Source organism: Saccopteryx leptura, chromosome X, assembly GCF_036850995.1.
Source record: "Saccopteryx leptura isolate mSacLep1 chromosome X, mSacLep1_pri_phased_curated, whole genome shotgun sequence".
Taxonomy (NCBI): domain Eukaryota; kingdom Metazoa; phylum Chordata; class Mammalia; order Chiroptera; family Emballonuridae; genus Saccopteryx; species Saccopteryx leptura.
The window spans coordinates 65299615-65322504 of NC_089516.1; the positions used below are offsets into that span (position 1 = coordinate 65299615).

The 22890-nt window shown below is 46.2% G+C and overlaps 2 protein-coding genes across 2 annotated transcripts; one reads left to right on the forward strand and one right to left on the reverse strand.

The window, feature by feature from the left end:
• Nucleotides 1-1307: 1307 nt before the first annotated feature.
• On the forward strand, nt 1308-3753 carry CXCR3 (C-X-C motif chemokine receptor 3). Its single transcript, XM_066356678.1, has 2 exons — nt 1308-1360; nt 2302-3753. The coding sequence occupies exons 1-2, from the start codon at nt 1349-1351 to the stop codon at nt 3388-3390; spliced, it is 1101 nt and encodes a 366-aa protein (XP_066212775.1). The 5' UTR covers nt 1308-1348; the 3' UTR covers nt 3391-3753.
• Nucleotides 3754-6610: 2857 nt separating this feature from the next.
• Nucleotides 6611-14318, reverse strand: GCNA (germ cell nuclear acidic peptidase). The gene is made up of 4 exons (XM_066357203.1): nt 14167-14318; nt 13091-13175; nt 9518-9662; nt 6611-6859 (listed from the first exon to the last, which is right to left on the reverse strand). The coding sequence occupies exons 1-4, from the start codon at nt 14306-14308 to the stop codon at nt 6839-6841; spliced, it is 393 nt and encodes a 130-aa protein (XP_066213300.1). The 5' UTR covers nt 14309-14318; the 3' UTR covers nt 6611-6838.
• Between the last annotated feature and the right edge of the window lie 8572 nt (nt 14319-22890).

Consider the following 22890-nt stretch of genomic DNA (forward strand, 5'->3'; position numbering starts at 1 on the left):
CTCAAAGCTGTGGGCCCTCTGTTGCTTTTTCTCATCTGAGGGAACAGAGGGAAAGAGGAAACTGCTTGGGAAAGGCAGGTTAAGGGCCACCTTTCCCTGCTGATAATGAGAACAGGGTTGTAGGGAGAGAAGAGGTGAGCAGAAGAGAGCTGAGGGCAGGTGGGGAGCAGAATTCCCCACAGCACACAACCAAAAAAGGACCGATTGGCTCCACAAATGCTATTTCTAGCTTTTCCTTAAAATCAGGAGTTACCCACGTATTCTTCCTCAACCCTATTCCCCTTTTTCTTGCCCCAGGAGCAACTGCTCTCATGACTTTGTGGCATCTCCAGTCCCTCTTTAAAGGTCTAAAAAAAATAGCTGTATCCAAGACACAGTATTGTTTACTTTGTGTGTGTGTGTGTGTGTGTGTGTGTGTGTGTGTGTGGTTTTTAGAACTTACGTAAGTGGTGGTGAACTGTACACAGTATTCTGTACCTTGCCTCTTCCACCATGTGGTCATTGGTTTTTTAAGGTACATCCCCATTAAAATATATAACTTTAGTTCACTTGGTTTTAACTTCATGAATAGATCATAGTTTATCAATTAAAAAACAACACTTGATGGGGGGGGGGGTGACGGGCAGTAGAAGGAGTCAGACAGCCATGCGTCCAGTCTTAGCACCTACACTTACTCCCTGTATCTGGTGAAGACCTTTTCCTTTCTGGGTTAGTCATAAGGATTACCCCCACCTGACAAGAGAGTCGTGTGGTTGGGATGAGGTGGTGACAGAAAAAGCACCTAAAGCAACATGTGGCACAGAGCAAGTTCATTTCTAGTCCTTCCCTTTCCTTGCCCCTGTTGAATTAGCATTTTAAATACTTTGACTTTTTAAAGAAGGTTAATCTCCTTCACAGGCTTAACACATTTAGCAATCCAGTCTACAATCAGGCAAAAATTGACTGCACCCCAGGACAGATGAGCACAAGTTCTTGTTTTAGTGGAGCGCTGGCTACAGCAGTGCCGGAGAAGCAGCTGGCCTTCAGTTCCCACCTGTTTAGCTTCTGCCTCAAGCCTCTCCCCTCAGGCCCTGACCTGCCTCTGCCCTTCCGCAGGCCTCAGACTTTCTGGCTCTGGGCCTGTGGTCAGCTCCTTCTGACCAGCTGCCCTGACCCCGGGGGACGGCTGGGATAAGAACTCCACGGCATTGGGCCCAGGGAGGTCTGGCGTAGATAACCCCATGGAAGAGGCAGCTGTTGAGAACCGCATGAAACCCTCACTTCCTCTGTGTAGTACAGGTTCCCAACCACAAGCACCAAAGCAGAGGGGCAGGCAGCACACGCCGGCAGCAGGAGCACCAGCCAAGCCATGCTCTCTGAGGTAAGTGCTGCTGCCCAGCCAGGCCCAACCACTCTCAGTGTGGAGACCCCAGACTCTAGGCCAGGGGAACGTCAGGGCAGGCCCATGAGCCAGCACCCGCCGGAGGGTTGGGTGAGTAGGCAGAGAATGCTATGGTTGTGTAGAAGGGGTACTGGACAGGGAATTGAAAACACACCTTGGCCATTGACTTGTGTGAATGACCACTTGCAAGTCACTTCCCCTCTGTGATTGGTTCCTCATCTGCAAAATGCAGGAGGTAGAGGCTCACCTCTAACAGACTCCAAGACTCTCCTTGGCTCTGACTTGGACCTTTGGCTCTTCTGTCTTGGACTGAATTGACACTGGGGGGCAGGCAGCTCCGGACTGGTTTGTGGGAGAAAGGGAGGAAGGACTACTTCTACTAAAGCTTTGTGGAGGAGCCCCAGTCAGTGGCAAACCTCAGGTGTAAGGGAGGGAGGGAAAGAGCAGAAAGCTTGCAAGGTGGGGGCAGCGCACACACTGATTTGTACAGGAGCCCCATGGGGGCAGGAAGTTGGGGTCCCCAGACAAGGGCTGAGAGGGGCCAGTGACTGGGAGAGGGGACGGTGAGGTGGGGAGGAAGGTGGTAGAACGAGGCGTGTCCGGGACACTGAAAACAGCAAGCCTTGAAAGAAGGCTCTTGGCACTAGAGGCAAGTTTTCCTCTAGCCCACAGCCCTGGAATAAAGGGATGGCCGAGGAGGGTGGGTGAGAATCCGCCTTTGGGCGGGAAAGTCGCATCCTGGTGCCAGAAGGGTGGGCAGATGGAGTACAGGAGGCGTGGCCTCAGAAGAAAGGTGGACATAATTACAGGGTGTGGCCCAGGCCTGGGGCCGGCCCTACAGTGGCTGCTCTGAGACAGGCTCCTCAGACTAAATCTTGGGAGTCTGTTTACAGGGTCTGTTCCCCTCCCTCCCTCCATAGACGAATGAGCGCCTAGAGTTCCTAAGCTCTTATCTGGAAAACTTTAACTCTACCTTTGACTATGGAGGAGAAAACGAGAGTGACTCTTGCTGCGACTCCCCACCCTGCCCACAAGACTTCAGCCTGAACTTTGACCGGGCCTTCCTGCCAGCCCTCTACATCCTCCTCTTCGTGCTGGGGCTGCTGGGCAATGGCGCTGTGGCAGCCGTGCTGCTGAGCCAGAGAGCGGCCCTGGGCAGCACGGACACCTTCCTGCTCCACCTGGCCATGGCGGATGCGCTGCTGGTGCTAACCCTCCCCCTCTGGGCCGTGGACGCCGCAATGCAGTGGGTCTTCGGCTCTGGGCTCTGCAAAGTGGCAGGTGCCCTGTTCAACATCAACTTCTATGCAGGGGCCCTCCTGCTGGCCTGCATCAGCTTTGACCGCTACCTGAGCATAGTGCATGCCACCCAGCTCTACCGCCGGGGGCCCCCGACCCGTGTGGCCCTCACTTGTGTAGTTGTCTGGGGGTTCTGTCTACTCTTGGCCCTCCCTGACTTCATCTTCCTGACGGCCCATGAGGACGCACGCCTCAATGCCACCACCCACTGCCAGTACAACTTCCCGCAGGTGGGCCGCACGGCTCTGCACCTCCTGCAGCTGGTGGCTGGTTTCGTGCTGCCCCTGACAGTCATGGCCTACTGCTATGCCCGCATCCTGGCGGTGCTGCTCGTCTCCAGGGGCAAGCGGCGGCTGCGAGCCATGCGGCTGGTGGTGGTGGTGGTGGTGGCCTTCGCCCTCTGCTGGACCCCCTACCACCTGGTGGTGCTGGTGGACACCCTCATGAACATGGGGGCTCTGGCCCGCAACTGTAGCCGAGAAAACCACGTGGATATAGCCAAGTCTGTCACCTCGGGCCTGGGCTACATGCACTGCTGCCTCAACCCGCTGCTCTATGCCTTCGTGGGCGTCAAGTTCCGAGAGCGGATGTGGATGCTACTTCTGCGCCTGGGCTGCCCTGGCCAGAGTGGGCACCAGCGGCAGCCACCGTCTTCCCGCCGGGATTCGTCCTGGTCTGAGACCACAGAGGCCTCCTACTCAGGCTTGTAAGGCTGGGCTGGGGTGACCCTTTGGCCTTGCAGCCTGACACCCCTACATCCCAGGCTGCCCCTCCTCTTCCCAGGGCCTGTCTCCCCAGACACACACCCCAGGGACTTCCTCCTCATCCCAGAGACTTCACCATGGCTGCTCCTTGGTTGCCAGGCCCCATCCTGCAGATTCGGAGCTGGCTGCCTTCAGCCCCTTCTTCCCCTGGCTTCCCAGAGCCCCACCTCTTTAATTCAGTAATTAGACCTCTGGCCTTTCCCATATATGTAAGGAGCATGAGGCAAGCAGCATGGTGGAAGCAGTAACTGGCTATGGTCCTGAAGACTCCTGTATTTGCTCATTTTTATGTCTAAAATTCTGCTTAAAACTTTTCAATAAACAAGATAATCAGAACTAAGGTGTGGTGGAGTGCATCATTCCAGCCAGCCGTGCCCAGGCTTTGGGACGCACTTCCGGCCTCTCCCTGACTGTCTCTGGGACTGCCAATCAATGCTGCTTCTGTTCATGTTATGTCTGGCTTCCTCTCTGCCCTCCTCTCAATGTGAGCTCTTCTGTCACTCCCAGGGAAGCAGCTAGGTCCATAAACGCAAGGTAAGCAGTCCACTGGCCGGCCCAGAACTGTAGGCATACTTAGGGGAAGGGGCCTTCAGACATAAGTAACACGTGGTCCCTGCTCTCCAGAGGTTCAGGCCAGCAGGGAAGATGTGGTAAGGAGAAACAATACCAAGCAGTCTAGGCCACGAAGCAAACACATAGCACACACAGCACTATGGCTGGAGCGTTTGAGAAGGCTCCCTGAAAACAGAAACGAGCAGACCTTAAAGGGCAAGTAGTATTTCCAAGGGCAAAGAGAAAGAAAGATGGTATTTCCAGGCAGAAGGGAGGGCAGAAGCAATGCTTGGAAGGCTGAAAACAACAGTGTTTATTGGAGAAATTTATACGGGGTCTCAACTGGCTAGAGTTAAAGATTCGGGTAGGGGAAGGGTTGAAAATGAGACTGAAAGTTTGCGCTCAGGTGATGGCAGTTAGAAGGCTGTCAGGTGATGCACGCTTTTACGAGGAAAATGGCCATAGGATGAAAGGAAAGCAACAAGACGACTAGCTGACAGTCGTTGGCTCAAAGGCCACCTGGAGGCATAGGTGGGCTGTGAGGAGCATTTTCCCATGGCTACAGCTAGGGCGGAAGTGAGTGGAAGAAATGACCAGAGCTCCACAGAAGGGCAGGTGGCAGGGTCACTGAATTAAGGCTTATGCCCGGACCCTCCCTTTGTAGAGGCAGAACCACACTGTATTGTCACTGACACTGTAAATAAGTCACCCATGTGCCATGATCCAGTTTCACAGGCCAGTGGGTCCTTTACTGAGGTCCAGCAGATAGGGCTGCAGTTGAGACTTGAGAGGAGGGACCCAAGGATATAGCAGGGGAAGCTCCTAGCACCCTGTATACACACACAATCCCATCTAGACTGCTGGTTAGGCTTCCATTTCCGGTCGCTAAAAGAAAACGAAGCACCTGCAAAATGAAGCAAGTATGCAAGGAAGGAAAATGACAGAACCCATGCAGCAATGATGCCAGACTAGTAGACACATGTGGCAAGCTGAGTGAGTCCCCAGAGATGTCCACACTCTCATCCCCAGAACTCTGGAATATGTTACCTTCCGTGGCAAAGGGAACTGTGGCTGTTAATCATTTGACTTTAAAATAAGCTTTACTTGGATCATCCAGGTGGTCCCAATGTCATCACACGGGTCCTTAAAAGTAAAAGAGGGAGGCCTAAGGAGAGAGTCAGAAACAGGCGCTGCTGGCTTTCACAATGGAGGAAGAGGCCACACACCAGGGACTGCAGCAGCCTCTAGAAGCTGGAAAAGATAGGGAAATGGGACGCGGCCCCGCCCACGCCCAGATTACAGCCCAGTGATGTCTGTGCCACACTTCTGACAGAGTTATAAGATCATACGTGTGTGTCACTAAGCTTCTGGTAATTTGTCATAGCAGCAATAGGGAACAACTGTAATGTTGACTCCATCTACATCCCAGATAGCTCCCAGAGGTGGGGCAGCTGCCAAAATACTTGGGAGCAATCACAAGAATCAGAGAGGAACCCAGAACGGAGGATGCTCATCCCAGAACACCCGGGAGAGCTTCAATGCCGCAGATCCTGGGCTGTTCCGCTCTCGGCCAAGTTGTCAATGAACAGACTGTGTAAACAAGTGAATTGCAGAAAACACTTTATTTTTGTTTCAAAAACAATTCCATTGGTTCAATGGCAAGAGACAGTGAATTAATAAAACACATTTTTATTTCCAGGAAGGTGTAACAGGTTTTATTTGCCAATTGCCCTCGTTTTGACATGCTGCCTTTAAAACATCTGCCCTTTCCAGCATTATTCTCATTCTCTCAATTGGCCACTCTTAAGAATGTATTTGCTTTTGCATTTTGTTCTACATGTTAAAACTATGAAGTATAAGTAAGGTACAAGGTGGGCCCAAAAGGCTTCAAGGGTACTTCAAGGGCTTCAAGGCCCAAAGTACTGTCAAGGGTACAAAGCGCTGAGCTATAAAACTCTTAAAGAACAATCAACAGTAACAATATGAAATTTTATAAAAAGAATTTAAATTCTAATATTCATCACTTTGTAGAAACAAAGATATTTTTCCTAAAACTTCTTTAACAGCAGAGAATTCATCTTACACATAACCTCCTAGACAACCTCAAAGCTGTTGCTTTGCTTTACAGATGAAATAATTGTTACTAAGGTTTCTCATCACATCTCCATGGTCTTTGCCTGCTGTCTGCTGTCTAACCACTCTGTAATTCTGCTGCACATATCTAGCGAATGGTCTCACGTGGGGCTTTCTTGGTGTTCCATCTTTCCGAGTCAACGGCATCAGGACCAGCCTTCCCCTGCATTCGGGACAGCCATAGAGATCGGTGTTCAATGATCTGGTGTAACGGCCTATCCTAAAAAGCAAAGAGATACTACATAGTAAAGAATCAGTCGCTGAAACTCGGCCTCTTCTCTGAACCGCTGGCCTTGGGTCCAAAGCCAGGTTTTTCTGGGGGTTCTCAGAGAGTGGGGCTCCAAGCAGCAGCAGTGGCCAGGCCGGCTCAGAGTAGGAGAGATCGGAGAAAAAAGCACATGGAAATGAGTAGAGAGGTTTTACTCAAGTCAGACAGCCTTAATGTAATTAATAAAATCACTGAAGAGTCACTTGGGGGCCATAGTAAAAACATAACGGGAAAAAGTCTGAGGAGAAGGGTCTTACCTGGTTTTGCACGTAGAACACTCATAATAAATCTTGTAGTTAATCTTGTAGTTATGGTAACGGGTGACCAAGGGCAGCTCTGGGTGCACCATATTACATTTTCTGGCATAATATTGCCATATATCACCATGAGAATTATGCATGCCATGGAACAGCCAGGAGGCTGCGTGGCATAATTCATGGATCAAGGTATCACGGATTCGGTCTGGAAAGGGGAATAAAAAAAAACCATGAGTATTTAAACCAATTCCCTTCTGGTCACTACCCAACTACCCCTGGACTCTCAACCCCAGCAGACAGAAAGCCATCTTGTATAAGCATATGCAGGCAGGCGTGCGTGTTATCTTCCCAGGATTTGGAAAGTACAATTTCTACCCACTTCAACCAAATATGGTAAATGACAGAGAGTCCTGAGTGAGTGAGTCTTTTTGGAGCAGGCCCAACCTGCTCATCTTTTTGTGGGATACTGCCAGAAATACATCTGGCCAAGACCTGGTTTCCACGCTCCAGGAACCTAAGTGCACAGACAGGGTGCAGAGTGATCACCATGGCCACAGGATTTGCTCAGAAATGCCACAGAGAAACTGGGACCTGAGCTGGGCTCTTAACAACTGACTTGATTTGCAAAATTAGAAAAGCCATTTTAGGTGTGCAAAATGTGAGCAAATGTCAAGGCCAGGAAAGCATGTGGTCCATTCTGAAAGCAAGTGGGGAGTCAGCTTCATTGGAGCACAGGCTACTGGTGGAGCAGTAGAAGCCAAGACTGGCCAAGGCGGGAGACTGGGGGGTGGGCTTTGGCGGCCTTGAGAGCCAGCCCCAGGCACTGGCAAGCCCCGGGTTTCTCAGCAGGAAGGCAATGTAGTGTGGACGAGACTGAGACTGAATGCAGCAGGGAGAAGAGAGAGGGCACGAGGGCCCATATTTGGGCAGAGGCAAAGGTGGAGAAGGAATAATGATAGTCATTATAAAGATTTGGTGATTGGCTAGATTTAGGGGACCCTGAACCTGTTACTGGGAGAATGAGGAGGCCGCTGCTAGCAACAGGGAGCTGCAGAGAAAGTTGGACGAGTGGGACTCAGAGGGATGGGGAGACATCCGGTAACAATGTCCTCTCAGTGGCAAAGCTGTCACGCTCCTCCCATCACCTGCGGAGTCGCAGACTTTCACAGAAAGCTGAATCTTAGTGTAGCGCTCCAGCGGGTAATGGAGAAAGCCAGAGCTGCACAAGCCAGCGGTTCCCAGCATCTTGTTATTCCAACGGATGTCTAGTTTCTCTGGAAGCTGAGGACGAACAAGCAATGCATCAGAAAGCAGTTCTAAGCAGATTAGAAAAGTCGGGGACAGCAGAGAAGGACCAGCCAACTGAGGCAGTGTGACGTGTGTATGAGTGCTGAGGCCCAACTGAAAACGCAACTCAGAACTTAAAAGTTCCGCTAATCAGTCATCTCAGCTGACATCAGGAAGGGCACCAAAGAATAGGGAACCTATAGACAACAGCACTTTCCCTGCAGAGAAAACGAAGTTCAAAAAACCTAATGACCAATGGGCCTTGTCTCTCAGCCTCCAAATTCTCTGCGATCTGGTTCGTGCCCCTGCTTCTGACAGATTAGTTCTTTCAGCAGCAACTTCATATCCCGTTCCTGGGCAGTGCTGCCTACTGATTTCAATTTAAGCTCTTCCAACCTGATTCCTAAGGCCCTCCATTACCTGGCCCGATGCTAACCAAAATAATAATAATAATAACAATAATAATTATAAATATATATATATATATATATATATATATATATATATATATATGACATGTTTTGCTGACTATGCCACTAGTCCTGTTCTGTTCTAGGCACTTCAGGTGTATTAATTTAACTAGGCCAAACAGTAATTCTATGAAGTAGAAGGCACTATGATTATCCCCATTTAACAGATGAGAAACTGAAGCAAAGAGAGCTTGCCCAAAGGCACCTGCCCAAAATCACAATATTCTTCAACATACACCCTCTCTTCCAGATAGTCAAGCCTCAATACATGCCCTCTCCCACATCACTTTTTGCTTCTCCACTTCTCATCCTTCAAGAACCAGAACAAGTCTCACTTCCTGCAGGCAATCCTATTTCCTCACCACTCAAGTTGTCAGTGATTTCTCCCTCTGCTGATCTTCTGTGGTAGTAACAGCCTGGACCATATATTTTAAGTTTTACTTAGAAAATTACATTTAACTGGGTGACATTGATCAATAAGAGTACACAGGTTCCAGGTCAATGTTTCTATAGCATGTACCATATTTTATCATCCACAAATATTCTCTATTTATTTTTCTTTCATTTTTCTGAAGCTGGAAACGGGGAGAGACAGTCAGACAGACTCCCGCATGCGCCCGACCGGGATCCACCCGGCACGCCCACCAGGGGGCGACGCTCTGCCCACCAGGGGGCGATGCTCTGCCCATCCTGGGTGTCGCCATATTGCGACCAGAGCCACTCTAGCGCCTGGGGCAGAGGCCAAGGAGCCATCCCCAGCGCCCGGGCCATCTTTGCTCCAATGGAGCCTTGGCTGCGGGAGGGGAAGAGAGAGACAGAGAGGAAAGTGCGGCGGAGGGGTGGAGAAGCAAATGGGCGCTTCTCCTGTGTGCCCTGGCCGGGAATCGAACCCGGGTCCTCCGCACGCTAGGCCGACGCTCTACCGCTGAGCCAACCGGCCAGGGCTCTATTTTTTTTTTTTAACATAAGCATGTCTCATCTCCCCATCTAAACTGACACTTCTCAAGGACAGGAAATATACCGTTAGCACATCTGCACACCTCACAGCACCCAAGAGTGCCAAGCATATAGCAGTAACTCAATAAGTGCTTCTTCATTGATTCTACCTTTTTATCAAAGACAGATTCATTAATCAGGGTGTATAATTTTTGAACCAGTTCATCCTTGTTCTTCTTGAAATTCCTTCCCGAATACTCCTTTAACTTTTCAATATTTTGCAGGAAGCATCCTGGTATATTGCAGACAGAATTCCTGCAAAAGAAAATTCTACTGAGTCCTGTATAGCTAAACAAATAAATAGAAGAAATGTATACATATAGGCAAAAGAGACTTGGAAAACTTGCTGGGCCCTCCTACTCCCAGCTCCTTATATGAGAGCATTTTCCAAGGTCCATTCAGAGCCTTTTTTCTTCACTTCTTGCAAATTATCAGATGTGAAACCCACGGTTTCAACCTCAACAGGAGTGATCCCACACACCTATATCTTCAGTCTCAACCTCTCTCCTGACATCTAGTTCTGAGTTTACAATTAATTATGTGATGCATATTTCCAACTGACTGATATGAGAAGGTCTCCAGCTCAAGCTGTTATAACAACTTCTGTTATAACAGGCTGAAAACCTCAAAGACATTTCTTTTTTTTTGTGACAGATAGACAGTCAGATAGGGACAGACAGACAGGAAGAGAGAGAGGTGAGAAGCATCAGTTCTTCGTTGTGGCACCTTAGTTGTTCATTGATTGCTTTCTCATATGTGCCTTGACGGGGGGGGGGGGGGCTACAGCAGACTGAGTGATCTCTTGCTCGAGTGAGTGACCTTGGGCTCAAGCCGGCGACCTTGGGGTCTTGAACCTGGGTCTTCCGCATCCCAGTCCAACGCTCTATCCACTGTACCACCGCCCGGTCAGGCTCAAAGACATTTCTTAATTCATTTGTCCCTTACCCTATGTCCAGTTAGGCACAGAGACAGACCGCTATTTCCTTCCCCCCCACCTCCTCCATCCTGCCTCTTCCTTCCACCTACTGTCACCACTAGATCACATTCCTGTCCTCCCCTTTATGCAGCGATGTGACAGCATTCCTCTGTGTTCCTTGCCTCCAGGCCCTTTTTCTTCTAAGGTAACCCACAAACATACCTCCAGATTAATTTTTCTAGACCATGTTCCAGTTATGTCCCACTCATTTCTTGGCTTGGCATTCAAGGCCCAGGTCAAGCTAGTCTTGACTTCCATTTCCAGCTGCTATTCCCACTCTGGCCAAAGTGGGCGACTCAAACACTCCCTGGATAGAGACTGTGCTTTCGCACAGTTTATTCACACCTCGGTACAACCTATTTGCCCATGGCCTACAATAACCACATCTCCCCTGAGAGCAACTGTCTGTGTAGCCCTTCATCATTTGCCAAGAACTTCGTTTTGAATTATCATAGCTAATCCTCACAAACACCCTCCAAAGAAACTATTACCAGTCTTATGATTCCACTTTGCACATAAGAAAACTGAAACTCAAAGGTTGCGACTTACCCAAAGTTCACAGAGACACTGAGTCTTGTGACCCAAATTTCATGGTCTTTCCATTAGACCCCTGTTGCTGCCCCATCTTTCAAGGCCTAACTCAAATGCACAAAGAATAGTGTTGAGCACATAAAGGACTAACACTTGTAATAATTATTTATTGAGACTAAGGTGTTTTTATCTTGGCTGGGACAATCCACAAGTCTAAAGAGATGGAAAAGAGCCCACAGAGCTGAAAAGATAAAACAGAAGCAAATACAGGGAAGTGAGTTTCTGACTTAACAGAAAACTCATTAACCCTTAAGTCCCAAAGTAAACCCTATGTGAGGTGGCTGAGGCAGGAAAAGGAAAAAGGTACCAGAGCAGATAAACAGAGGTTAAGTAACGTGCTTCATCCCAAAGCATGATATGATTAACATTTCTGCCTCAAATTACAGGAAGTCTCCTGATTACGAATGAGATAGGTTAGGTTCTGTAGGTTTGAAAATGTGTAAGTTTTTATATGCACAGAAAGGTAAAATATAAATATTATATTAAGGCAGACATCCATCTAAGTAGCTTTTAACAGGTAAATGTACCTGTTCCAACTTACATACAAATTCAACTTAAGAACAAACCTACAAACCTATCTTGTTCATAACCCGGGGACTGCCTGTACTTAGTTTTGAAAGAAAATCTGCATCAGAAAAGGTGGCAGATGAAGACCTAAACCATCTGTAGACCTCAGTGGAGAATGTGACCCTGCATGTGTTTGTGTTCACATCAAGCAGGCCTTGTGGCTTAACATCCCTTCACCTCAGTGTCTGTGCCATTCTATTGCAGTTTGAGCATCTCCACATCAGAGGAGTCAACAAGACCCCAAATGGGTACATCAGACACAATGGCCAGCAAGCAGCCTCCACAGGAGCAATGCTAAGCACAACAGGAAGCCTACAGACGGAAACAAGAAGTACTAAGGCAACAGTGAGGAGTCCAAACAGGCTAGCCTCCTTTGCATGATGCCGAAGACAATGACAAAGGGCAGCTCCTTTCTTCTTTTATCACACTCTGTAGCAAAGCAAACCGGGAGCAACCCAAAACACAAGTTCCTATAGGCAAAGCAGCTTAAACACATATGTAGGAATCCATAGAAGAAATTTTGCTGAAAGGGGAACCATCTAACAGTGAACAACCCAAACAACTGTCAGCTACCTCACCCAGCGAGAAGTGCAGAAACAGAGCCTCAGGCCCAAGTGGCTCTGTTACCCAGTGCCTGACACATCATTCTTCCTGCAAAATGCATTTATGGCCCCCAAATACGGGCCAAAAGTAAACATACAATCCTACAAGTATATTCCTTCGCTTATAAGATAATTCAGATGTAAGTACATCTTATTCCTGAATACAAGTAAAAACAAAGAAAATTGTGCTCACTGCATATTATTAAGGAAAAAAGTGAGAAGTTCCTGGAATCTAAGTGAGAAAATATATTAATTATTTGTTTCCTTTAACGATTAGCATGGTTTTGGCCTAAATGGCCTATTAGTTTCCACATCAATTATATATAGCTTAATAAAAATAAAAGAATTCTAAGCAAGCTATTTCACCCTAATATTTAATAAAGCTTGAAAAATTTGCAAGAATATAAAGAATATATATAAGTAGGAAGATGAACTGAGTTCATCCAAAGCACAGCAAAAACTGGAAGGGCAGTCTTGATCGCCCTCCCTCTGGCTCAGTGCGTTGGAACAACTTGTCAGTTCTCCCCTCTCGCCATTTCCACTATGTTTGCTCTGGCTTTGTGCAAACTGGTGACCATGAGGCTGAAAAAAAGTCTCTTGTTTGGTTACACATCATTCTTTAATCTGAGTTAAAGACCAAAGGAAACCTGAGGCCAGAGATGCTGTGGAGGTAAAAGGGCTCCCGTTGCCTGGGAAACTGCCGGGTCTTTGCAGAATGCCCATGCCCAGCTCTGCTGGGACAGAGGGAGGAGGGCAACAGCAAGGAGCAGCCACAGCCTCCACCTCCTCCTGCTCATGCCTTCTCAATTCAGGGATAGAAACTTTGTCCCCCTCCCCCACCAGGCTACTCCACCCTCTCGAGTCCCCCCACACATGCCCAGTGTGCTTCTTAAAATCTGACAATCATGCGGTTGATTCCTGGTTCGTTGAACGTAAGCAGTACGTACCCAGTGTCACACTGTTTAGATCTCACTACCCTGGGTTTCTTCTTTGAAGGCCTGGGTTTCTTTGAAGAATTCAACTCCTTGAATTCTGTCACAACTGAAAAGATAACAAGTTTGTACCCTGAAAAGTGGTACCATCAAGCAACTGGCAGAAACCCAGGAGAAGCCCCCACAGCCAAGTCCAGAGCAACATCTACACATGACACTGTCCGTCTGAAGGCTGCACACTGCTCCATCAGTCAGCATGAAATAATTTACGGCTGTGACTCAGAGCCAACAGAGTAAGTGGGTAGGGCTCTGTCACAGGCACCAAGACCTACAATGAGGTCACAGGACCTACAATGTGTGTGTCAAGGTTGGACTGAGGGCAACTGAGGTGTGAGCAGTATAAGGAGCGGCCTGGCATATCTCACACACTTGCTTGGAGGAACGTGTTCATGCTCTAGAAATCACCTTCACCCTATATGAAGGCCAGATCTTCCTACCTCTGTCTAGCATTCATACTGCCAGTGGCTCTAGCCAGACTTCTGTATCAGTAGTGTCATTCACTCATTTACTTAAAAGATTTATTAAGCATTTTTTTATGTGCCAAAAACCAAGCTACACCCTAGGAGAGACTGAAAAATGAGTAACTGTCCTCCAACCAAAAGGCTCACTGTCTACTGGGGAGACAGATTCAGATGTGGGTGCTTTAGTACAGGTGGGGAGTAACAAGCATGGGAACCCAGGAGGGAGGAGCAACTCTGACTTACAGCTTCCTAACGGAAGCAACAATTGGGCTGTGGTCTAAGAAAAACGGGATGTCCTTAGGACAGAGAGCTCAGGGAGAAAGCACTGCAGGGCGACAGAACATGAACGCTTTAGGCGTTCCTCCTCCATTCCCAGAGATCCTCATCAGTGGGGTGGCGGCCTCCCTTAGCCACCAGGCAGCTGCTGAAACAGCACGGGGTTGGTAGGCAGGAAAGGCTGACCCAACGAGACAGACATATCCGGGAGAAAGGGCAAGGCAGGCACGGCCGGCACACTGGGCGGGCTAGGCACTTTCGGGGGCACAAGGATACTTGGTGTGACTGGCTTACCTGGATCTTCAGTTGCACATTTCTTCTTTCTTGGATGCCCCACCACAGGTACCAGCTCTTTGTCAGGATCATTTGGTGGCTGGCAGATATTTTCATCACTATGCCCAGATGACTTGCACTGGAGTGTAGAAAACTGTTCCATCTGCTTTTTAATTGGCAAAATCTTTCCCTTTTTAGTTACTACAGAACTCTCTGAATTACTCTCATCATCACTGATAATTATTGGAAATTCCTGGGTCATAGGCTTCTTACCAGTATCAGGTATCACTTTCTGAATCTTATCTGAAATTCAAGAGGCACAATCGCATATAAGCAGACTCCTCCCACCCCCACCCCCAACCCTGAGACACTCAACTTCAGATTAGTGAGCAGAAATTAAACAAGCAGGGAACTGTGACATTATGAATCACACTTAAGAATCAATTATTTCAGCCTGACCAGCCGGTGGCACAGTGGATAGAGTATTGGACTCAGACGCGGAGGACCCAGGATCAAAACCCCAAGGTTGCCAGCTTGAGTACAGGCTCACCAACTTGAATGCGGGGTCACTGGCTTGAGCATGGAGTCATAAACATGACCCCATGGTTGCTGGCTTCAGCCCAAAGATCACTGGCCTGAAGCCCAAAGTCTCTGGTTTGAGCAAGAGGTCACTGTCTCGGCTCTAGCCTCCACTCAAGGCACATATGAGAAAGTAATCAATGAACAACTAAGGTGCCGCAACTATGAGGTGATGCTTCTCATCTCTCTCCCTTCCTGTTTGTCTCTCTCTCTCTAAAATAAAAAAAAAAGAAAGTTCAATTTCTGTAATTTAAAGGACTGTCCTTTATTTTGAGATTGTGTCCTCACTAAATTTTTGGTGCTCTTAACATTATGAAATTGTGGCAACAGTAGATAGTAGTTGGAGTATATTTCCATCATCAGACACAGTGAAAATTGGCAATTCTATGCTTGTGACTGAAATTTAATTTTGTAGCTAGTCCACAAGTGCAAAGCTCTCTGAATCACTGATGTAAGAGTGAGAAGTTAAGCCATGCGGTCAGTACTGACAGACCTTAGGAACATTTGGGAGGTCACTGCCCTCGGTAGAAGGTCCCTTTCCCCTGAAAATGACAGATGGCATGTCTAACCCCACATGCTCTCTGGAGTTTGTTCAGAGCTCAACTTCGAGGTTTCTATGATCCTGGATGTAAAAATGACAACCAGAGCATAGGCCAGATGTAAAAATATATCCATGGCACAAAAACGATGCCGTAAAATTGAAGATTTGGGAGAGTGTATGTTGAGAAATGCATCTATTATTCAAATTAATTATCAAAGAACTTTAGATATACCAATAAGGAAAGAGAAAGGAATGGGTGTTCCTATGCTAAAAAGTCATTCTTCCTAGAAAATTTCAAGATTTCCAATCTGCAGTTGAAATTTTAAAAACAAACACAGTAGAAACACTGCTTAATTTTTTTTAAAAAAAGTATCCTGCCCAATGACAAAGGTCACAGGTGAGGTTGGAAGTATGTGTTAAAAGCTGCTCAGGCCTTTTTTTTTCTGTAAAGTAACCAAAATTCATTATAGTAACAAAGGAAACGGCACATGGAGAACAGTACAGAGACAGACAGACAGTCCTCTGGAGCCTTCTTCACCTCCAGGGCTAAAACTGACGCCCAGTTCATCTCGGGTACGAGCAACCTGAGTTGAAAGTCCACTTTCAAAAGACTGGATCTACTGATTCAAGGAGTCAGCACCTGGCGGCCTATGGTGGTAAACTGGTTTCTGGCTGGGTCCCTCACACTCTGCTCTACAGCTAGCTTCCTGGGGGCTCCCTTTGCATTTGAGCACCTGACCTCTGTCCTGCTCAGGAGCATATACTCAGAGTGAGAGAAAAGGACAGAGAAAAGCAATTTGAGTAGTGGACAGGTGCTGAAATAAGGAGACTAGGGTTCAAAGCCACCTCTCCTTTCTCTGCCCTGATATCCCAGGTTAGCTAGGAAACTAGCAAATGGTAGCTCTTGAGTAGTTACCTAAGAAGTAGCCAGTACTTTACCTAGCCACCTATGTATCATGCCCTACACCTGTACCAAGCAAACAAAAGATGAATAAACTACCATCCCTGTTGCTTAAGAAGCTCCTAGTCTTCCTAAATTTCATACCCTCTAAGCAGGCTCTGAGCTGGAAGTCAAGCTCCAAGCCCTGCAAAGTGAAAAGGGCCTCTGAATCCAAAGAAGTAAGGATCCGCTGCGGGGAACAGGTTGTGAGAAAAACAGGAATCTCTAGAAAATAGAAATGGAGTCGTGAAAGGTGAAGACAAACAGCTAGATGGACAAAGCACGGATTTCTCTAGAAGCCGCTGCCTGCTAGCCGTCGATCATCACCCACCCACGTGTCCACCAGTAAGAAAACAGGAACCTGTGCCTCTCTTACTCCTCTTTCCTCCTCTTTGTCACTTGCGCCCAGAGAGAAGGAAGAGCTACCTTCCTTGTCCTCAGTCCCTGTTCCTAACTCGTTTCTCTCTGCGCAGTGCCAGGAGGGTGAGAACCCCACTGAGAGAGAACACCCAGCGGCTTCTCGAAGTGTGCGCTGCACTTACCTTCACGACTGATTTTGGAGCCCTTAGCTTGCTTTTCCTCAAGGGTGTCCTCATCATCAGAGTCCAAAATAATCACCACGGTGCTGAGGGATGAGAGGGCAACAGCAAAGAGAAGCATGAGTGCAACATTTTTTTCATGTCATAAGCCCACCTTTTCAACACCACACAGGATCACTCGGAAGTGTTGTGTCGGTTTGTTTCCTGCACTAACTCTGTTCCCCTTCTTTGGAGCTGCTCAGTCATCATTTCTAAATTTCCATCTTTCTACTCAATCTTTCCATCTGTCTAAACCCTTTCAAAAGGAGGTCCCTGTCAAGTACTGAGAGTGAAATGGGCTGTCAGAGGGTGTGTATTCAAACCATCCGGATGCAGGAGGGAAACCATTCCGGAAAATGTCTAGTTAATCGCCATTTTTCCATATCAATGTTGAGCTCCAGCTGCCTGAGAAAGGGTGAAGGCCACAGAGGGAGGGAGGGAGGCGGCCTCAGAGCAGGGTTTCTCCAGGCTCCCAGACAGACAGCTGTATGGAAGTCCACGTCAGCAGCACCCCTGCACCACCCAGGGTACTGGTGCTGAGCACAAAGCTGAGGTCCTCATTCTCAGACGGTCCTGGTATTTGGGTCACAGTTTCCAGAAGGTTGAAATCTGCCACCTCTCCGTGTTTCCCAAATAGTGTACTTTAGGACGAGAGCAGACTAGTCTGTACCTGTTACAGAGACAAATCCATTAATCCCTTTCCATCATATTAACTACTTTTCAGCTGCCAAGTCGGTGGCCCTTTGCGATCCTGTTGACTATTCCGTCCTTAAAATTCTCTTTCCTTGATTTCCAGGATACTGTTCTGTTTTGGTTCTCTTTTGCACCTTTCCATCCACTTCTCACTCACTTCTCTCCCTCAACTCATTCCCAGAGTTTAGCCACAACCCTTTCACACAAATCCAGTCAAATCCTTGGGATTGCATGAGCATTATCTATCTGCCAGCCCAATCCACTCTATCCAGCCCAATTTTGCTTCTGACTTCTAGCTCCTCAATTCCAACTTCCTACCTGGATGTCCTGTGTGTGGGGCCGATTTTTACTCAGCATGCACAGGAACAACCTTCCCAACTGTTGATTGATGGTGTCTGTTCTGAGCACTCAGGCAGCCAGCCTAATACCTGTCTGTAGTCTATTGGTCATTAAATGTGTTAAATAGCAGCCCTGCCTATAAGCCCCTTACTTTCAACATGAACTGAGTTCTCACTTTCCTCCCCAAATCTGCCTTTCCTACAGTAAGCAGCCCATAGAGAGAAGCACCTGACACGGACCCAAGATCTGTGGGCTCTCCTGGCAGGCCCCTTAAAACAGATTTTCTTTACCTAGTCAAGTAGTGGCAGGAAGAAACCAATATTACTATTTAAAAGTTAAGATACTTTTTATTCATCAAATAAGGACTTTATATTATGTATAATATTGTAAACCATACTACTACTAAGGATCTATGATAAACCATTTAAAATGTAAATGAGAGTGATAGAAATATCCTGCATCTTTGATCATGATAATGGTTACACTACAGTATACGGTACAGTATATGAACTTTGTCAAAATCCATCAAACTGTACATCTAAAAAGTGTGAATTCTTCTGTATGTAAAACAAATTTCAATAAATGGGACTTAAGTGTAAATAATAAAACTGATCATTTCCAATAAACAGCTTTATACAATGCAGTATTTGGTTCTAAAATTTCAGCTCATTTCAACTGCTAACTTTGGATCACATGTTGCAAAAAATAATCAAAAGAGATAAATCAGAGCTAGCTCGAGACAATTTTCCCACTTGACAGTGCTATTTGGCGTGGTGGTGGGCAAGGGTGGGACAAGGATTACCAATTCACATTTCTATAGAAATTTAAGGTGTTGATGTAGAAACCAGTCATCTAGCACCGTATTTCAGATTTATTCCAGTAATTATTTTAACAGCTCCTACAGTTTGGCAGCAGGGAAACACCTGTTCATCTACCTCTGGGTAGAGCAGAGAGCTCCTTAACAGGAGTAGTAGTCGATAATGCTAAAAGATACAAGAGGGTCAGACCACACCGGACTTTAACTACTACTGGGCGAAACAGCTTAATTTTTCTATGACAAGCAATTTAAATAGAGGATAGATATGGCTAAAGCAGAGCCACTTAAAATAGAATAAACTCTTGTACCAATGCAAGAGTCAGGACCTGCATAGTGGAAACCGGAAGTTAGGAGATGGTTCACAGAGACATCTGGAAGAATCTGACATCAGATAATGGGATGGAATTAAGGAATCTAATACTTTGAACCTGGTTGTGAGATCAAGCACCCATTATGACCCTGAACATAGTGTTCACAGAGGAAAAGTGATGTCTATTCTTAAATCTTCTTACCCAGAACACTGTTTCTTAAAAAACATCAAATTTCACTAATTCTCCTATTACCTCATGTTCTCTTTCTGCTTGCTCTTGCCAGCCAAAATTAAATCAGAGAAAAAAAAGAGAACATCAGCCTGACCAGGCGGTGGCACAGTGGATAAAGTGTCAGACTGGGATGCAGAGGACCCAGGTTCGAAACACCGAGGTCGTCAGCTTGAGCGTGGGCTCCTCTGGTTTGAGCAGAAGCTCACCAGCTTGGACCCAAGGTTGCTGGCTCGAGCAAGGGGTTACTCGGCCTGCTGAAGGCCCACAGTCAAGGCATATATGAGAAAGCAATCAATGAACAACTAAGGTGTCACAACGAAAAACTGATGATTGATGCTTCTCATCTCTCTCCATTCCTGTCTATCTGTTCCTATCTGTCCCTCTCTCTGACTCTCTGTCCCTGTAAAAAACAAAAAGAAAAAAAACCAACACACACACACACACACACACACGCACACACACACACACAAAGAGAACATCAGAAAGCATGACAAAATCTGCTGACCTATGTTTTTAACTCCCTAAAACCAAAGCCCATAAATTGGGGCTGGTTAAAGTTTACGGTGGACTCTTTCATTTCCCATGAGATAGAGAGGAAATAAAAGTAAGGAGACCCAGCATGAAAAAGGTAAATGGAACCAATTAGAAACGGAGCACCAGGAGCTTCCTGTGCTCTAAGCAGCAAGGGGAGAGTCCCAGGTAAGACAGACCTAGGAGCAGCTCACACCCAGGGGCCCAAATCACATTTCAGTCACATCTACGCTGATGTGGTTCAGTTACACCGTAAAACATAAATCACTGCTTTGAGTGGGCTCTACTTACAAGACTCAGACTCATCATCACTGTCCGGAATAATAATGCTACCGAAAAAAATAAGACGTTATTTTAAAGGAAGGCTACTCACATCAAAAGCAACCAAATGTCAAAAATCTCAAACGAAGAGAAGCCCCAACCACAGCTTCTGAAATGCAAACTGTTTTTAAAGACTTATAAAATGAAGATTGCAATAGGGGAGTGAAGCAAAATTTGAAGCAACTCCATCTTTACTGCACAATCAATGCCAGTTGAAGATTATCAGCTCTCAGTGAGAAGCCTGTTTTCCGGCAAATAATTTCTACTTAAAGATATAAAAGTGAATTCTGAGAAAGCTTGAGGAGGGTCTGATTATCAGGATCAGTAGGTAAACAGACAAATGCTAGAGTCCATTTCTTGGGAAGCAAGCAAAGGGTGATTTCAAAGCTGCAACTGACCCCTGCCCTGGGCCATGATGTTAGGGCCTCTTGCTTCTTCGCCTCACAATTTGCCAGGGCCCTCGCGCTCATTCTTCCTGCCCTGTGGCAGCCCAAGTTGAGGCCAAAGCACATTCTGGCCCAGGATCCCTCAGCTCACCAGATAGCAGATAAGTTGTACCAATTTATATCCCCACAACTGTATGAAATTGCCTGTTCCCCTACAAATTTCCCAACTCTGCACATGATCAAGTTTTTTAAAATCCTTGCCAATCTGATATCATGAAGTCATATCTCATTTAAAAGTTTTCATTTCTTTAAATATAAAAGTGGAATAAGTTTTAATGTCAGTGGGCCATTTGTATTTTTCCCTGTGAACTACCTTCTATATCTTAATTTTTAAAATTTTTTTTTTTTTACAGAGACAGAGAGAGAGTCAGAGAGAGGGATAGATAGGAACAGACAGACAGGAAGGGAGACAGATGAGAAGCATCAATCATCAGTTTTTCATTGCGACACCTTAGTTGTTCATTGATTGCTTTCTCATATGTGCCTTGACTGCGGGCCTTCAGCAGACCGAGTAACCCCTTGCTCGAGCCAGCGACCTTGGGTCCAAGCTGCTGAGCCTTTGCTCAAACCAGATGAGCCCTCGCTCAAGCTGGCTACCTCAGGGTCTCGAATCTGGGTCCTGCACATCCCAGTCCGACGCTCTATCCACTGCACCACCGCCTGGTCAGGCCCTTCTATATCTTTTTACCCATTTTCCATTTCTTTTTTCACCTCTTTTAAGTTACTGATATGTCAATTTTTGTAGATGAAGGAAAATAGCCTTTTATAATACAAATATTTTATGTTATTTGTCATTTTTATGCTTTTGTTTCGTATTAAACTTAGAAAGACCTTCTCTACTCCAAAATAATTAGAAACAAAATCCATCTACATTCTCTGTATTTTTAATAGTTTCATTTTTTATTTTTAAATATTTTATCCATGTACAATTTGTTCTGGTATAAGAGTAGTGAGGCAAGAATCTAATTCTTTTTTTTTTCCAAATGGTCAGCCAATTATCTTCGAATTATTTGCTGATTAATCTATCTTCTCTCCAGTGATTTGAAGTATCATTTTATCATGAACTAAATTTTTCATGTATTTGGGTCTATTTCCAGGCTCTGTGTTCTATGGTTTCTACACTCTCCCATATCATACACTTAAATGCTTGTCTGTGAAGGAGGAAAACAGGGCACTTCCCAGGAGAAGACTTCCAGAAGGTAAGATAATTATCCTCAAACGCCTGCTTGTCATGGCAGAAAAAAATACAAGTGCATACCTCTAGCGGGAAGCACTATGAATGGGGTGGAATTAACATAAGGAGAGCTTTCAACTTCTTCAGAATGAAAAACATTCTAGAAATTACCCTTTCCACACACTCAACAGTGCCACCATGTTACCTAAAGGAGTTGTACTTTCCTGGCCACTAACAGAGATATTATATATAGGGCTTACGTATTAAGTAGAAGGCTGGACTCCTATGATTCTAAGATCACTTTTTATAATTCTCATTTTATAACTAACCAAGTTATACACTCTGCAGACTCTAAATAAAACAAATACATAATTTTCGAGAAAGTCATTTTGCCAACAGTGTAGCACTAAACTAAGAGAAAATACAATTTTTCAAATCTCACCAAGCATCTGGAACCTTCCAATGGCCATGCTTTTCTTTGGACATGTCCTCACCTGTAGTCAAAACAAAGATATACTTTTTTAAAAAAGAAAACCAGGCCTGACCTGTGGTGGTGCAGTGGATAAACCATCGACCTGGAAATGCTGAGGTCACCGGTTCAAAACCCTGGGCTTGCCTGGTCAAGCCACATATGCTTCCAGCTCCTCCCCCTTCTCTCTCTATCTGTCTCTCCTCTCTCTCCTTCTCTGACTCTCTCTCTCTCCTCTCTAAAAATGAATAAATAAAATAAAAAGAAAAAGAAAAAGAAAATAAGAAAAAAAAGAAAACCAGAAGGCAGAACCAGTAACACTGCATTTATCTTTGGGTAGCTTCTTCACCCTAATTTAAAGTCAAAACCTTGCTCTGTGAAATGAGATGTAAATTTCTTTTATGCAGACTGCCTGGATGGAGAAAACTCTAGACAAGGAGTACCACACCCCTCTCCCACCTTGCCAATCCTCCTCATCCGGACCAATCAGAAAGCACAAAGCACCTGATGTTAAGTCACCTCAACCGCCACGTGTTGTAGAGATGTGCAAGGACGATCGTTCATTTATGAGCCACCAGATAACTTGTCTCCACACCTTAAGCTTTTAGCATGCACTAACCCCAACTCAGTCTCTGGCCGAGTGCTTCTCCCTCCCAATTTCCTAGCCGCCCATACAGGCCCTCCACTCTCCCAACAACTTCATTGCCCTTACTCCTGCCTCACACTTCAAGAAAGTCTACCTACCAGTCCTCAAACCTTCTATCATTGCCCACAC

What these genes read in the sequence shown, in the direction of transcription:
- GCNA (XM_066357203.1), bottom strand. Translation starts at nt 14,308, where the DNA reads ATGGAACAGTTTTCTACACTCCAGTGCAAGTCATCTGGGCATAGTGAT. An exon ending in ATGTGCAACTGAAGATCCAG is followed by an intron (nt 13,176 to 14,166) that starts GTAAGCCAGTCA and finishes CAGTTGTGACAG; the next exon opens with AATTCAAGGAGTTGAATTCT. An exon ending in AATCTGTCTTTGATAAAAAG is followed by an intron (nt 6,860 to 9,517) that starts GTAGAATCAATG and finishes TCCCCTTTCCAG; the next exon opens with ACCGAATCCGTGATACCTTG.